Raw genomic sequence first — 17910 nt, forward strand, 5'->3', positions numbered from 1 at the left:
AATTTTACTACCATAAAATGACCTTTTTTTTGTTTTTGGGATTTGGCATCAGTGACGTAAAGTGCCCTTAGAGAATAAAGAAGGAATATTGGTACAAAATGAGGAGAGATAACTTTTTGGGGAGATATTTATGACAGTCATAAAAGTAGAAAAGATTTTACCTGGTTGATAATTATTCCATACCTTTGCTTATTTATAGAAATATAAATTGTAAAATTCACAAAAGTTACCAATGTTTTTAACTTAGGGATTTCCTTTATAAAACATAGACTTCATGTTGGTCTCTAAAGAGAGTTTAGGTTCCCTTCCTCAAAAGTTTAGGATATTTTTTCACTATTAAGAAATAGGGAAAACTTTATAAACTTAGGAAAACTAGCATGGGAAATGATACCTAATCCATGCTCTGGTACCTCAATTAGTATATACCTAATTTTGTTTCTTCAAACAAAACATTTCAAAAATGTTAAAAAAATTACATTCTGTAAAATTGCATTAATACATATAACTTAATAGCTTGGTATGTGGGTTACAGAGTTTCATAATTAGTAGTGAAAAGCATTCCATTAGATAAAAGTCTTCTGTTTTTCAAAGATTGGATTTATAGCATTTCTACGTGTGAAGTTAACACGTGTACTAAGAAGATGCATTCTTTGGTTTCCTTGAATAAATATTTTTCTAAAGCCTCCTATTTGATAGTTGCATTATGGTCTAATATTTAGTATTATGTTTTCATGACACCTATTACAAGGTCATGGTGAATCTGCATTTTCTTTCAAAATGTAATTGTATAACTTTTACATTGTTGGATTCTTTAGAAAATTAACACAGATGAATTTTTCATTTTTTCTTTAGATGATTCACAACGTAAGCAGTATGAAGAATGGCTTCAGGAGACCCAACAGCTTCTTCAGATGCAGCAGAAATATCTTGAAGAACAAATCGGTGCACACAGAAAATCTAAGAAGGCCCTTTCAGCAAAACAACGTACTGCCAAGAAAGCTGGGCGTGAGTTTCCAGAAGAGGATGCAGAACAACTGAAGCATGTTACTGAACAGCAAAGCATGGTTCAGAAACAGCTAGAACAGGTAATTTGAAGCATTCTGGTTGTTCTTTTTCACATAGGATGTTTTTTTTATTCTCACTATTTTGGTCTAGAATATATTGGTATATTTTATGTAAAAGACACATTCCTAAAAAATGAAACCATTTTGCTATTACCTTCCGTTATAAACCAGATGTTTCTCAAAATGCTCATTCTGAAATAACAATTATACTTAAAAAGAAGTAAAATTTTAAATTTTTATTTAAAATAAGATATTAGTAGTGTTCAAAATGGGTTAAGGGCTCACTTCTAACAATTACCCAAGTAAATCAAAGACTTAGCTTTAAATAAAAACCTGTGTACAGTACTTATAGCAGCTCTGTTCATGGTCACCAAAACCTGGAAACACACAAGTATCTTTCAGTAATGATAGTTGGACAGATTGTGGTATGTCCATACACTGAAATAGTACACAGCAATAAAAAGAACAAACTGTTGATATAGAACAACCTGGATGGATCTCAAGGAGCCTTATGCTGAGGGAAAGAAGCTAATAGCTAATCCTGGAATATTATATACACATTCCACTTATAGAAGTTCCTGAAATGACAAAAATTACAAGGATGGACAATGGTTTATTAGTAGTTGCCAGGGCTTAGGCATGGGGCCAGGAGGGTTTGACTGTAAAACAGGGGCATTGAGGGCATTTTCTGGAGTGACAGAACTCTTCTGAATCTTGATTGTGGTGATGGCTATGCAAATCTCTATGTGCGATAAAGCTCATAGAATTGTACATCAAAAATAGTTTTATCATTTTTAATTTTTTAAAGGAAATTGAAAGGTAATCCAATGTTAGTAGTATAAAAGGAAGGGTCCAGAGTTGATTGACTTAATTAATAAAAATCAGGGTGCTGTCAGTGTAGTGAACACTAGTAAACATATTCATATATGTTATCTTATTTAATCTTCTCAACTTTCTGAAGAAGCTAGTATTGTCATCATTTTACACAACAAGAGTCTCTTGAGTCATCACAGAGGTAGGTGATATGTTGGGTCCTAGCTGATTATCGGGGTAGGAATTTTTTGGCTCAGATGTCTCATCTCCAAGCTATAGCAACCACAGTGATGTACCAACAGTAAAGTGATTCTAGTGTAATCCCTGTTGTTAAAACTAGGACAGTTCTGGAATGAGACAATTCTCTCTCCATTTACTCTATGGGTCCATGTTTATTGCAGGTAAAATTCTTTTAATGATAGGTATTTCTTATAAAGTAATTTTAGCACCTTTATTGCCTTCTGATGTCTTTCTGTAAATTCCTTATGAGGAGGGCCTGGCTTTTGCATATCAAAATCCTATGGATCAAATTCTATTTAGAAGGAATACTGTACTTGGAAAATGGAAGACATCATCTGTTACTGTAGAGTCGCCAACAATCCAGTAAAATCTCATTAAGATAAGCAATTGATAACATGTTTGAAAGTATTTTAGAATGTCACAGGAAAGGCATGTATGACCTCCTTTCTGTATTCCAGATACTGTTGTAGGTATTTATTGTGTGTTTCTATTGTTTTACCAGTTCCATGGTAATTCCTCAGTTCCAGCCCAGGTCCCTGGCCAGGAAGGAAGAAAACTAAGTTAGCTCTGCAGCTACTGGAGACCCACCAAAACCATTATGTGCAGAGAACAGGCTAGTCTATCTGGGATGGAGTGGAAGAACAATTAGAAATTATGGGCTCAATGTATTAGTAAAATATGCATCCAGGGTTGGGAAGTTCCAGAGCATGTGTGTCGCACCAGCATCTCTTCTTCCCCTTCCTGAGCAAGATGCATCCTGAGGACATGGGCTTTATCTTTACTGAGATTGTTTTGTAGCATCTGGTACACTGGGGTATAAGGGTTTTTGGAATGAATTGATGGGCACAGGTCAGTCCTTATATTAAGAGCTTGTTAGGAATTATTAAAAATATTACCTCAGAGTTTTGGATGTTTTTTTTAGAAATTATAATTTGAGTGTGTGAGCCCTTAAATTCAAAGAGTTTTATATTAATACAGTCTTTTTAGCCTGTAAGGGTGGGGTGGGTGATGTACCTGCTACTATTTCATCTTGTTTTAATACCTTGTGTGATTTTGTAGACCTAACAAATGAAATTTTAACCTGTTAAAATGGTTCAAGTTTGAATTAGATGCTGGTTATTCTAACTTTTTGTATGAATGTTAAGGCAGGTCAATTAGCTGATTCCTGTGTAGCCTTTGTTTATTGTTTTACCTTTTTGATGTGTAGGTTAAATAGTTTATGACTTTTGTGGTAAGATTTTTAAAAATATTTATTTCAGAAAAATGTGTTTCCAATTTGTTTTGGTGTATCATATGTAAAGAAATTTTACAAAAGACTTTAGGAAGATCCTGTTGTTAAAAGATTGGCAGTCTTTAGTGCTTATCGATCCAATTTTTTATGATTTTTGCCACTGCCTAAGCAAAATATTTTTGCCACTGCAAGATCTGCCTTATATGTAATCCCCACCGTAATCATAGCCAGTGATCTAATTTAATACCTGCAGGATAAATAAGTAAGCCTAACTTTATGATTCCAGATCCGTAAACAGCAGAAAGAGCATGCTGAGTTGATTGAAGATTATCGGATCAAGCAGCAGCAGCAGCAGCAACAGCAGCAGCAGCAATGTGCCCTGGCCCCACCTGCCGTGATGCCAGGCGTCCAGCCCCAACCACCCCTCGTTCCAGGTGCCACTCCCCCTGCCATGAGCCAGCCCAGCTTCCCCATGGTGCCACAGCAACTGCAGCACCAGCAGCACCCAGCGGTCATTTCTGGGCATAGCAGCCCTGCTAGAATGCCCAGTTTACCTGGCTGGCAGCCTGCCAGTGCTCCTGCCCACCTGCCCCTCAACCCTGCTAGGATTCCGCCTCCAGTTGCCCAGTTACCAATAAGAACTTGCACACCAGCACCAGGGACAGTGTCCAGTGTAAATCCACAGAGTGGACCACCACCACGGGTGGAATTTGATGACAATAACCCCTTCAGCGAAAGTTTCCAGGAACGGGAACGAAAGGAACGCTTACGGGAACAGCAGGAAAGACAGCGCATCCAGCTCATGCAGGAGGTCGACAGGCAGAGGGCTCTGCAGCAGGGGGTGGGCATGCAACAGCATGGCCCACTGCGCTCCCAGATGCCGTTCTACGGTTCTGACCTGCCTTGTGACTTCACCCAGCCTCCCAGGCCCCTTCAGCAATCTCCACAGCCCCAACAGCAAATGGGGCAGGGCTCACAGCAGCAGAGTATACAACAAGGATCTATGAATTCCCCTCCCACTCAGACTTTCCTACAAACCAACGAGCGAAGGCAGATAGGACCTCCCTCATTCCTTTCTGACTCGCCATCGATTCCTGGTGGAAGCCCAAATTTCCATTCTGTGAAGCAGGTGCATGGAGGGCTTTCTGGGACCAGCTTCCAGCAATCCCCAGTGAGGCCTCCGTTCACACCTGCTTTACCTGCAGCACCTGTAGCAACCAATAGCAGTCTCCCTTGCGGCCAAGACCCTGTAGCAACCCACGGACAGAGTTATCCAGGATCAGCCCAGTCTCTCATCCAGTTGTATTCCGACATAATCCCAGAAGAAAAAGGGAAAAAGAAAAGAACAAGAAAGAAGAAGAAAGATGAGGATGTGGAGTCCACTAGGGCTCCATCCACCCCCCACTCAGATATAACTGCTCCACCCACCCCAAGCATCTCAGAAACTACCTCCACACCAACAGTGAACACACCCGGCGAGCTGCCCCCACAAGTCGAACCTGAGTCAATGGAGCCTGTCTGCCCATCAACTCCTAACATGGCAGCCGGCCAACTGGGTACAGAATTAGAAAACAAGCTGCCCCAAACTGATTTATCACAGGGAACTCCAAATCCACAGACTTATGCAAACCCGGAGGTGGATAAGCTCTCCATGGAAACCCCTGCTGCAGCTGAAGAGGTAAAAGTAGAGACCACTGAACCACTGCAGTGCCCTGGCCAAGATGGGCCTGACCGGGAGGAACAGACGGGGAACGAGGCTGAAGGAAGAGCTGTGGCTGGTCCTGTCTCCTCAGCACAGAGTCCTCCTCATTCTGCTGGGGCCCCTGCTGCCAAGGGAGACTCAGGCAATGAACTTCTGAAGCATCTGCTGAAAAATAAAAAATCATCTTCCCTTTTAAGTCAAAAACCAGAAGGCAGCTTTTCAGAAGATGACTGTACAAAGGATAACAAACTAGTTGAGAGGCAGAACCCAGTCGAAGGATTGGTAAGTGTGCTCACTGAAATCTGTAACTTCCTCATTTCCCCTTTGTTTTAAATTAGTTACAGCAGATTAGTGCCAACCATGTTACTAATTTCAACATTACTTTGCTACTTTTTACTCTAAAGAACAAATTTTAATTTTTTCTACCTCTGAGGAGCCCATGTTTTGACTCACACCCATAAACCATATTAAGGAATAATTTGTTTACTTTTTTCTTCAAAAATCAAAGACATGTATTAATGCATTTCATGTGTAACACGTGCCTGTCAGCTGAGTACTACCACATGAGTTGATTTAGCTAAAGCAAAAAGTGTATCTTTATTGCAAGTAAGTACATAATTTCCGTATAGATCATAGCTCCTGTACCCATTAATACTGGTGGAGACTCTCAGGGCTCCCAGAGGTAACACATTGGGAATCCATTGTGTTGCAGTGTATTAATACTTGATTTAGTACAAATGAAATCTTATACTTTTTATAGCTTTCCATATATCAATATTCTGCCCTTTTTAAGGTATAAAACATTGAGTTTGTCCTTTTTGTTTGTTTTTTTTTTTGTTTTTGTTTTTTGGTATAAAGAGGTTCTTTGTAAATATACCTTTACGAGATTCCATCCCATGTATTTCAGTGAACTTCTTGAGCTATTTCCTAAACTGGGTTTTTGGGTTGTAAGAGTTGGTCTGCTTGAATACTGTTGCTTTCTTGTCTTTCAGAAGCTACAGTGCCATTACTGGTGTATTCATAAAGCTTTCCCTATAGTGCTTCTTGATTGGTATTTTACAGTTTTCATTTTTTAATTGGTTGGGGTGAAGTGGTATATTTCGTTGAGATTTTCAGTTTTAAGGTTGTATTTAATTAAGCCGTTCTTTTAGCAAGTGTTGTTACTCTTTGTTTTCTTGTGTGACCATTTTGTAGAGATTGAGTGCTGGCTTGAATAGATTCAGGTAACTTTTATAAACTTCAGTGGTAATGTTTTTTCAGTCCAATTTGTCACCACCAAATATGCCCAGTCTCTGACCACTTTCTCACTGCATTCTGTGCCCCTAGGAATACTGAATTACTTCAATCCCCTCAGGGTCTTTCTGATTCCACCTTTCCATGTATGGCCATATGCTGCTGTTTCTGCCTATTGCTCTCCTTTCTTTTTTACATCTGGCCAATGTCTTCTTTTAAAACTCAGTTCTAGAATCATCTTCTCCAGATCTTTCTCAGCTCAGCCATTCTCAAATGTGTTGATGCCCATGTGCTCACATAGCAGTTTTTATAATACCACTTAAATAGCTTCTTGAAGGGCATAGACTGCATCTTGAGGACCTTTATATTCACAGTACTTAATACAGTATTAGCACAGAGTAAGTACTCAGTGTGTGGAATTGAAGTTAAGTCTTAAAACTGATAATTATATGTTACATAGAGAGGATGTTATGATAGAAAAAGGAAGGAGATCAATTTGCATATGTATAAATGTTTGGACTGTGTCACATTGGTCTCATGTCCATTTGGGAGGGTGGCAAGGGGCCAAGTGACTTACTACTAGGGGTAATGATGGCTTGCCATATCCTGGGTAGGTCTCTTATGCTGAGCACTTGCTTGAAGATATCATTTAGTCATGTGGCACTTACTATCCTCCGTTTACAAATTATGAAATCCCATTTACTTTCTAGTCACGCAAAAGGCAAAAGTGCTGTGGCAGTAGTTGAATAGACAAAATTTTCCTCCATGCTGAGTTTGATTGTGTCTTCACACACAAGTTGGGGTTAGGAGAAGAGCAGCTTCCTGGTTGCTGTGCAGTGGTAGAGCCTTCTTGGAAAGTTTGAGGTTACTACTCAGCCTGCTTTAATTCCCTGTGTTACCTCTTAACAAGAGGATGGTCTGGGCGGGTTCAGCCCTTCTGTACCTTGATGTCCTCATCTGTACACAGCAGAAGTAACACTATTCCCTATTATGTAGGGTTGCTGCAAGGATTAACAGAGTTAAAAACATTTTGCTGGTAATGTCTGTGAAAGGTGCATACCTTTGACCTACCTATTATATATTGAGAAATTTGGCATAAGGGCTATAAAACTCTAAAGTGTGCAAAGATGTAACCACATGAATAGCTAATGTCCTATCTACTAAAAGAGAAAAAAAGTGAGAGAAGGAATTTAAGAAAATAAGTTTAGTACAGTATTTATTGATTAAATTATTTCTATAAACTATCTGAGTTTTGTGGGGGTTTTTTTGCAGCTACTAAAATTTATGCTGCATAAGAATGTTTGATATTATGGAAAATAATATGTCAATCCACTAAAAAGAATACTAAGTGTGTCCATTGTGTTTTAGCACAATATATGTAGGCATAGGTAAAAAACCAAACATATATTAACATGTTAACTTTTTATCTCAGGCACACATTTGGATGATTTTTAACCTTTGTGTTCCCCTATAATTAGAAGTATTCTTTGAAATGTAGTAATACCTGCTTTTTAGGGTAATTCTGAGAATTAGAGATAATGTCTGCAAAACACTTAAAGTGCTTTAACCCAAACGCACTTAATAAGCAACTACATTATTAACCTCTTATAAGCCAATAAGACATTCTTAGGTCCGTGGTACTCAAAGTGTGATCCTTGGGTATTGACCCAAGGCATTGACCTTACTTACTGGGGAACTTTTAAAGAAATACACAATCTTATTCTCCAGCACAGACTTACAAATCAGGATGTGTTTTTAAATAAGAGCCCATACGATTCATATGCATATGAATATGGAGAGGCACACAGTTCTAGGCCTTTGGTTCTCAAAGCTTTAATATGTAAAGGGCTTGTTGAAACACAGGGTGCTGGGCCTCACTCCCAGAGTTTCTGATTTAGTAAGTGGAAGGTAGGACAAGGGAGTTTGCATATTTAAAACCAGCCTCACGTGGTACTCCATTCGCTGCTCTGGGGACTACTTTTTGAGAACCATTGATCTTACCCTGGAATCGGTAGTCTGAGTCTGTTTAGACCTTTTACCCTTTCTTTTTTAAGATTAGAATGGTTTTTACATCTTCAAATGGTTGAAAAACACTCTAAAGAAGAGTAATATTTCACAACATGTGAACATTACATGAAATTCAAGTTCAGTGTCCATGAATTTAAAAAGTTTTATTGGAACACAGTCGCACTTGTTCATTTATGAATGCTCTGTGGCTGCTTTGGCAGTACCGGGGCAGAGAGCTGAGTAGTTACAGTAGGTACTGTGTGGACTGCAGAGTCTCAAATATTACTATTTGGCTTTTTATAGAAAAATGTTGCCATGCATGCTCTAAGCCATTTAAAATGAAACTGGAAACTATAATCTTCAAACCCTCGAAGATTTAGTGCAGAATACATCAAAATAAGTCTAGCAATTGTAGTTACCTATCTAGCAAAGTTATAACTATAATGTTTAGAAATAATGGCCCCTAAAAGAATCCCCCCTCCCGCAAAAAAAAAAAAAGAATTCCCATATTTTTTAGGTATTGATAGCACTACCTTTAAGAACCTCTTCAAGGACTGGTTATTCTCACTTTTTCTTAGCCATTAAGTAAAGACAAAGGTTAAAAAGAAAAAAGGTTTATGTGCTAGCATATACATAGGCCTTCTCATTGACTTTAAGTATATAGCAGTTGTTACTCAGTCACATATAGAATCATGAGCTAATTTGGATGACCAGTGTTGTTTGTTTTTATTGGTCTGAGGCTAGCTGTTCCTCTCAGCAAAGGTGCACGGGCTATGGAGCTTATCTGTGGTTTCTACAGACCTTGTATTTCACCCATTCCTGAGGGGATCCCAAAATAACTCATCAAGACCGCTGTGCAGAGGCTACCACAGCCTCTGGCTAAGAGCATGCCTTCCTCCACAGCTTCCAGAGAGCAGGAACAAGGAGCTCTGGTCTGCCCTGGCATCCGTGCGCTCCGCCTGAGGAGTAATGCTTGCTCTGAAAGGGAAAGTACCCACACTTCAGAATTCTGTTCTTTCCTCAAACTTCGCAGCTTACCAATTTCTGTACTCGAGAATAATGTTTGAAAACGGGATGATATTTCAGAAAACAGCCCATTTGAGGCCACTGCCTTTCCTCAACTTTTAGTATGCCTGGTAGGAATATGTATCATAGGATGGAACTGAATTAGCATGAGCTACAAAAATCCAACATGTGAATAGTTCACTTATCTCTTAACCTTTCCAATTACATTAGCAAACTTTGGGGGCTCAGATGCAAGGTGGTTTTGGATGTGGCAACAACCAATTGCCAAAAACAGATGGAGGAAGTGAAACCAAGAAACCTCGAAGCAAACGGACTCAAAGGACAGGGGAGAAGGCTGCACCTCGCTCCAAGAAAAGGAAGAAGGATGAAGAGGAGAAACAAGCTATGTACTCCACCACTGACACCTTTACCCACCTGAAGCAGGTGAGTCCCTCGGAGCAGCTCCTTTAAAAAGTCAAGGAAGTGAGGCATCAAGTGCTTTTTCAACCCTATTAAACTGAAATTTCTCTTTATCACCATATTTCCTAATTAAAGTAGTCACAGGGATAAATGGTGTCTCAACAAGGAGTCTAGTAGATTTCTAAATGCAAGCAAAACTGCACCATATCCTATTGGCACCCGAAAATGGCAGTTAGATGGATTGGTAGGTGATGGTCAAGATTTACTTGTGTTCAAAAGGAGCAGCCTCAGCACCAAGAAAGACTGTCTGTGTTACTTGTGACTCTGGATGCAAGGAAATGCAACTGCTGGTCTCCCCACAGTAAACTCTATTCTTACACCTGTGTAGTTGTTACAGAAGGTGGGAGACAGCCACTAAGAGTGCCACTGGGGGATACCTGGCCTCCCTTCATGCCCCGATTCTTGCTGAGCAAAGATAAGGAACGTGTTTTTCTTGTTAGATGCCTGGCAGCATCCCTTTAAGACATATAAGAATAAAACTCATTTTTAAATATATCTCAGAGATTCTGTGGTCTCTCTCACTTATTCTAGCATTTTGATACTCAAAATTTTTAAGTCTTGTTTTTCTCAAGCCTTATTGGACTAAGTTGCCTTGGGTCTTAGAAAAGTTGCGAAACGCTCTGTTTTGTTGACCGTGTACATTACTCTTCAATGTGTTTTTTAATAGCAGCTCTCTCTGCTCCCTCTAATGGAACCAATCATTGGAGTGAACTTTGCGCACTTTCTTCCTTATGGCAGTGGCCAATTTAATAGTGGGAGCCGACTTCTAGGAACTTTTGGCAGTGCTACCCTTGAAGGGGTTTCGGATTACTATTCTCAGTTGATCTACAAGGTATGTTTCTTCGCCAAGGTCTTACCTTGCTTCCTCTTTGGATACCATGCCAGAATTGGTAGAGCTTATCTTGTTTTTCCATCTAATCTTCCAAGTTTCATTTAAACTTTATTAGTTCAGCTAAAAGGTTAAAATTTCACTGGATGAAGAGTTTCTAACATAAACATTTGAAATTTTTATAGGTAAGAATACAAATAGTGAAGAGCATCCATCATGTATTTCTATGGTAGAGAAAATACCTGTTTTCCTATAACCTTTATTAACTCTTAAAATCAATCCAAATTCATAGTAAATAGAATTTAAAAATGTAGTTAGCAATTTTCCCTGAAAAATAAAATGAAAAAATTGAAAAATGTATTTTGTCTAATGATTTAGGTACTAATTACAACTAGACATTAATTCTTAAACTAAAAAATCAAACTAAAATTTATCTTTTGGTATTATTATTTTAGCGTTTTATAACAGCCTCATTAGACTTTCTTTACTTCACATCTGACTTATGTAAAATGATCTTTTTTGCAAAAATATTTGAGAGTATCATCAGTTTCCTGGAAGGCTTCTCTTCTTATGTTAGTATTAAAGTCATTCTCTTGTGATGCTCCATTTATTATCATTGTCGGCTTTTCTCTTCAGTTAGAACCTGTCCTAACTCTTGTAAACACCTTCTCTTCTGATGCAAGCTATTCTCCAACACAACTTCATTACCTTCATGAAATCCTAGATCTTTGCAAGATTTGTAATTTCACCTTGCACTTGATTTTCATGGTATTACTGGTAGATTCCAACAATGCCTGAGAGTCTGATCAATCAATCAACAAATGACAAATTGATGACACATGCTAAGCAGAGAAAAATGTTTGGAGGGGACTCCCATTTGTTAATGATTTAGGCATTTCAGTGTTATTGCTGTGACTTTTGCTTCTGATAGAGCTTTTGGACAATCCAGATTCTAATATTGAGGATAGGAGTATGTAATTAGAGGATTAGGACCACAAATTCTCAAGTTTTAGTTTTGTTTTTTTGTTTTTTTTATAGAACTGGGGCATATCTTAATGAGAATTTAATAATTGAACTTTTGAGAACTCTTTGCAATTTATTGATTGAATTTTAAAGCTGTCTTTCACTGGCTATAACAATGAGATTTAAAAAGACATGAATAGAATAATGTAACTGCTTCTTAATGCAAGTACTCAAGCTGGGCAGAGTAAGCAAATGGCTAATTTGTCCATACAAGCATGAGTATTTCTTTCACCAAAAAACCTCCTTGCCTTGGACCTTTATTTTTCTTCTTGGTACGCATTTAGGAATGAAGATGCATCTTGATGACATTTCTGTAGCCTTGCTTCCATGTGCTAAAAATTCACAGAACTAAGTTTTAGCAAGGTCATGGCATATTTGCTCTGTAGCATATAATTTAAAATTTTTTGGTCTCCTGCAGCAGAATAATTTAAGTAATCCTCCAACACCCCCTGCCTCTCTTCCTCCTACACCACCTCCTATGGCTTGTCAGAAGATGGCAAATGGTTTTGCGACAACTGAAGAACTTGCTGGAAGAGCCGGCGTATTAATGAGCCATGAAGGTATGATGTTACATCTCTGAGTTGTACACCTTTAAGGAGTGTTCCCTTTGCCAACTGTATATGTTAGAAAAGCAGTCAGACTGCGAAGTTCTACCCATGTATCTGTTTTGATGAAATCTATTTTTTGTTTATGTGTTTTTGCTTTTCCAGTTACCAAAAGCCTAGGACCTAAACCATTTCAGCTGCCATTCAGACCACAGGATGACTTGTTAGCCAGAGCTATTGCTCAAGGCCCAAAGACAGTTGATGTTCCAGCCTCATTGCCAACACCACCTCATAATAATCAGGAAGAATTAAGGTAGAGTTCCTTTTCTCTCACAAATTTTTTAGTTACTTCATATTTTTTAAAATATGTGTATATTTAGCAGAGTGCCTATAGGGATCACATGTAAAAACATTTAAGGGGTAAACATTTGATGAATAGTTTTCTTTAGAACCTTATTTATAAAATATTCTTACTGTTGAATGTAATTAGTTTGTACATTTTTAAATTCCTGAATGGTATAGAAAGTTCAACAAATAATCAAATAGGCACTAAGGCAATGGGAGTCTCTACACAAAATATTTCAAAGATCATTGTCATTTATTGATGTTTGCAGATGTCTAAAAAGGGCGGCAGTCACAGATATCAGAGAATGCTTGCATGGAAGGAAATTTAAGGACTATCCCATCCAGAGCTTTGTACTTCTTTGTGTCAGCTCTTTAGACCCAAGATTCTGAGGGGAGAATCTGCTTCCCTTAGTAGATAATCTCAACCCACCTACCTATATCTAGGAAAGGTTCTTAATGAACTTCATCAGAGGATTCTCTTTTTCTTGGATAATCTGATAACTACCCTCTATTTGATGAGACATCAATTAGATTAAGTCCCTTTATACTAACATGAAAACTGGACCAAAGAGAAGTTACTCGTCCAGATTTAGAATCCGGGTCTCCTTGCTCTCTTCTGCATCTAACTGCTAGAAATTGCTAGACTGGTGAATCGAGAGTAGTTGTAGGAGGCAGTCTCCTAGATGTGTATGGGTGGGGATCCGCTCCACTCCTGGATTTCACAGGGGCTCTGTCTGGAAGCCACTCTTGAGTCTTCTCATAATTTTGCTGCTCAAATTCTCTTTCATGACAGTGTCTCCTCAGGGGTGGGGGAAATAAGAGACCCCAGGTTTGGGAATATCCTGCAGCATCAGCTTGAGACCACACTTGCCCTCTGACCTCAGTCACCCTCGTTAACTTCTGGCTTCTTGGGTTAGACCATTCTCCTCTTCTTTTCCCCATATTTAGTCAGTTAAGAAAAATAAAGGCCTATGAAGCCCTACTGACCAAGTGTTCCCTGCGTTGCCACTATGCGGGTGTGCGACTTGGCTTCCCTTTCTGGCTGCACACTGTTCCCATAGTCTCAGGGATCTGGCACTTGGCAGAGGTGTGAGTATTCATCCTTTCTCTTCTGTGTTATAATCTGATCATCATCTTTCTTTGGCCGGTCTTTAAACTTTGATGCTGAAGTTTAGTCAGGAGGAAACCTATTGTTCAAATTGCTTAATAGTTGTAATGTGTTTCTTAGGTCTTTTTCTGAGAGATTTATTCTTTGGCCCTGAACCTGCTCTTTGACTTCTTACATTATTGCCATTGTCCAAGGGAACCTTGTAGTCATGCTCACAGAGAGGGCGCGGTGGGTGGAGGAAGCCCCCAGGCATGGATCTGCACCTGTTGATGTGTTCTGTTTGTTCTTCCCTCAGGATACAGGATCATGGTGGTGACCGGGATACTCCTGACAGCTTTGTTCCCTCCTCCTCTCCTGAGAGCGTGGTCGGGATGGAAGTCAGCAGGTACCCAGATTTGTCGTTGGTCAAAGAGGAGCCTCCAGAGCCTGTGCCATCCCCTATTATTCCTATTCTTCCTAGCAGTGCTGGGAAAGGTAGGGAAAGTACTCAGCCACATTCTTTCTCTTTACAGTGTGCCAGTTTACTAATGTTTGTATATTGATTTTGAGAAGCTATTAACACTCAGTCCATCTTTCCTTCTTTCTCTCCTCCCCCCCCCCCCCCCCCATTTAAGGTTTGGAATCTAGAAGGAATGACATCAAAACTGAGCCAGGCACTTTATTTTTCACACCACCTTTTGGTTCATCCCCAAATGGTCCCAGATCAGGTCTTATATCTGTGGCAATTACTCTGCATCCTACAGCTGCTGAGGTAAAGACAAAATACTCTTTAACATTATAAACTGTGTCCCCCGTTCTTAAAGGTGTGTTAGGTGGCTTACAGCAAGATGTGCACAGCAGGGTAATGGCGGACAGAAACTCCCTGTGAGAGGTAGGATTAGCAGTCATTGAGATGTCTGTGTTGCTTCTGAGCACTCTGAAAAAGCATCACATTGGTCTCAGCTGAAGCCGGGACAGAATAAAGTTTGTGTTCTCGTGTTTTTAGTAAAGGGTGTGGAGAGAAACTTTTCAATAATTACACATAGAAAATGAAGCAGCAAGAAAGAACTTTGTTGACAGTAAAAGTTTTACAGAAGCAGTGTAAGTGTTGAGGTAGCAGCTGCTTATATCAAACACTAATAAATTGCTGAGAATTTTTTTCTCTCTCAATTCTGTGAGGATATTGGCAACCTTACTGATGGTATAGTGATAGGACGTTTTGGTCATCCACATAACTTAGCAGTTGGTAGGACAGTGAATGTTCTTGTGGGCTGTCGCAGACGTCTGCCCAGACCTGGACAGAGTCCACTTGGAGGGAGTTTCTGCCCAACTATGAAACCTGATGAGGCTTAGTGCCCTCCTTGTGGCTGTGTCCTTTTCACCCGTCAGATAGTCAGATAGCTAACATCGCACAAATACTTAACATGAATTGGATCCCTGTATGAGGATTTCTGTTTAGGAAAGCTTGATAGGAGTACTGGTCCATTAAAAAAATTTTTTTTCCTGAGACTCTTAAGTCCAAATGAAACTTGTTGGATTTGTTTGCATTGTATGTGTCCTGCAGATAGCAGTGACCTGAAGAGCAAAGTTTGCTTCTGTGGCTCACTGTTGCCTTAGGCAGGGTAACACAGTGTTTACACTTTTGTTCTAGAACATTAGCAGTGTGGTGGCTGCATTTTCCGACCTTCTTCACGTCCGAATCCCTAATAGCTATGAGGTTAGTAACGCTCCAGATGTTCCATCCATGGGTTTGGTCAGTAGCCACAGAGTAAACCCAGGTTTGGAGTGTCGACAGCATTTATTTCTTCGTGGGCCTCCGCCAGGACCTGCAAACCCTCCCAGATTAGCAAGCTCTTACCGGCTGAAGCAACCTGATGGGCCATTCCCTCCAACAAGCAATGGTGAGCTAGTTTACTTTTTGTTAACCTCACATTCATTCTCCATTCACAAGTTAAGCTTATTCTCTTTAAAATCCTACTTAGTTTTGAATAAGTAACAGGTAGCAGGTTGGTGTGTAGTCCTGGGTAATTTATCCTTCTCTGTCATCTGTGGTATGATTTGCCATTAGTGGGTTGGGATGTCACCTGGGGAGTACTGGGCTGCTGACCTTCCCACAGCTTTGGCATCTGTGTGAGGGCCAGCCACACCAACCACCTCTCTTCCAGGAGCACACGCGGCTGGTGCCTGTGTTTCTGTCCCCTCTTCCTTTTGGACCTTGCACCCTCACTTCCATCTTGTTGGGCCTGTGCTTCCCAGGGGCATGCTGGTGCCATAGTCCCCAAGGGCAGGGCCGTCTCATCCTCACCTCTGCCTCTGCGCCTCATCCCCTCAGAGTCTTGTTTTGGCTCTTGCCCGGCTCTCAGGACCTGGCCGCTTCTCACTTCTCATCTGAATTCTTACCAAGAGCTGCCTGTGCTGGGTTTCGGCCTCCAGCTGCTTCTGCCTTACTGATTTTTCCCTGTTTTCCTTTCTGCTTCCATGCCTCTCATGAATGATGTGCTCAGACTTTCTGACCACATTTTTATTTTGGCCCTAGAGCTCTCCTCAGCCATCTGTGACTTTCCAAATCACACTTATTTAAGACTCTTGTACATGGACCTCTTCATCTTTCATAAAACATCTTGTATCGTCTTAACTCTCAAACAAATATAGTATCCCCCACCCCACTCGCTTTGCACTTATGGGGAATATTTTAATCTATCGTGGTGGATCAGTTTTCTCTCATGCTCCTCACATACGAGCATCATTTCCCCAGATGCTTGAGAGTAGATGTGTCACTCTATTTAGGCTCCAGTGCCATGCATGTAACCACTGCTTAGAAGAAAATATTTTTATTAATAAAGAATAATTAATATAAGGTAAGTTAAATGAGCTGTGTTATAAGTTGATTTAGTGCAGTTTATACCTTGTACTACATTGTATTATCAATTAACTTTAATCACTAATGAAAGTCTTCTGCATTTAGGTTTTTCTGGATATAAGGATCCTAGTCATGGTATTGCAGAAAGCACGGCACTCAGACCACAGTGGTGCTGTCACTGCAAAGTGGTTATTCTGGGAAGTGGTGTGAGGAAATCTTTCAGAGATCTGGCCTTTGTGAGCAAGGTACTTTGGTATTCCTTCTCCAACCCACCATCTACCTCCTCTGAAAGCGTCCTGTACAGTGCTTTGCTCCTGTATCGCAAGAGTCTATTTATGGTAGCTCCATGGGACACATGTTCCAGGAAGTAGCCTCAGCATATATTTGATATGTTTAGCTTTAAACCAAACAGCAACAACAGACTGGTAAATTGGTTATTACGAGAACCACATATGTTTAAGTAGAGTGAAATATGGATAATAAAGTTTATTTTTATAAATTTATTTTCTCTTTGGCTAAATTATATGCTAAATATTGGCATGTAGTTACTTTTTTACTTTTGAGATAGAGAGCTACTTTCACTTTTAACATAGCATAAAAGCCAACAGTGGATAGATCTTGTTTTTATGAAATTTTGACTTGTTGAGAACCCCGTACATTTCTCTTTGCTTTTCAGGATTCCCGAGAAAGCTCTAATAGAATGGAGAAGGACATCGTCTTTTGTAGTAATAACTGCTTCGTTCTTTATGCATCAACCACACAAGCAAAAAACTCAGAAAGCAAGGTAAACTTAGGATAGTCACAATTAGTGAACAGTGTATAATGAGTGACTTCCGTGATTTGGGGTTACATTAATGGATAGAACAGGCGCATATCAATCACTCTGTGTGCAGGAAGTCTCAGCAGAGGCTCTGTGGGCTGGGGAAGGACAGCCCGTGCTGCTATTTCAGATAAATTCAGCTCATCTGGGATGCCTGGGTGACTCAGCGGTTAAGCATCTGCCTTCGGCTCAGGGCATGATCCTGGAGTCCCGGGATCAAGTCCCACATCAGGCTCCCTGCATGGAGCCTGCTTCTCCCTCTGCCTCTCTTTCTCTGTGTCTCTCATGGATAAATAAATAAAATCTTTAAAAAATAAATAAATAATCAGCTCATCTGACAAGAGGGGAGTAGGCTTGAATTATATCTTAACATTACTAATAACATCTTAAGTGATTACTAATCTCTTAATTACAACAATACTTAAAACTTCTATTGATCTTATCCTGATGGGAAAAGCTTTTCACACATTTTAAGTCTACTTCTGTATTTCGGGGTGAAAGCATTTTGCTCATTGCCTTGGTGGAAATGGTCTACTGTACCTGATTCTGTGTGATTTAAGTGTATTGTGGTGGTTGATACAGATAGACATTTTTAACCATTTGTATCGAAGGAAGCCGCCTTATGG

General features: G+C 39.8%; 1 protein-coding gene across 19 annotated transcripts in view; it reads left to right on the top strand.

The window, feature by feature from the left end:
- KMT2C (lysine methyltransferase 2C) overlaps positions 1-17910 on the top strand; it is a 283002-nt gene that overhangs the window by 251089 nt on the left and 14003 nt on the right. For 13 of the 19 annotated variants that reach the window (XM_077849571.1, XM_077849577.1, XM_077849579.1 and 10 more), the window contains 11 exons: positions 853-1085; positions 3635-5332; positions 9527-9739; positions 10443-10607; positions 12046-12187; positions 12338-12485; positions 13921-14099; positions 14240-14376; positions 15256-15505; positions 16570-16709; positions 17141-17248. In XM_077849571.1, the coding sequence (XP_077705697.1) occupies positions 853-1085; positions 3635-5332; positions 9527-9739; positions 10443-10607; positions 12046-12187; positions 12338-12485; positions 13921-14099; positions 14240-14376; positions 15256-15505; positions 16570-16709; positions 17141-17248 (3413 nt within the window). The remainder of the gene's footprint in view (positions 1-852; positions 1086-3634; positions 5333-9526; positions 9740-10442; positions 10608-12045; positions 12188-12337; positions 12486-13920; positions 14100-14239; positions 14377-15255; positions 15506-16569; positions 16710-17140; positions 17249-17910) is intronic. The other 6 variants (XM_077849586.1, XM_077849587.1, XM_077849590.1 and 3 more) reach the window with 4 other exon arrangements.

This window comes from Canis aureus, chromosome 15 (assembly GCF_053574225.1).
Source record: "Canis aureus isolate CA01 chromosome 15, VMU_Caureus_v.1.0, whole genome shotgun sequence".
NCBI lineage: Eukaryota > Metazoa > Chordata > Mammalia > Carnivora > Canidae > Canis > Canis aureus.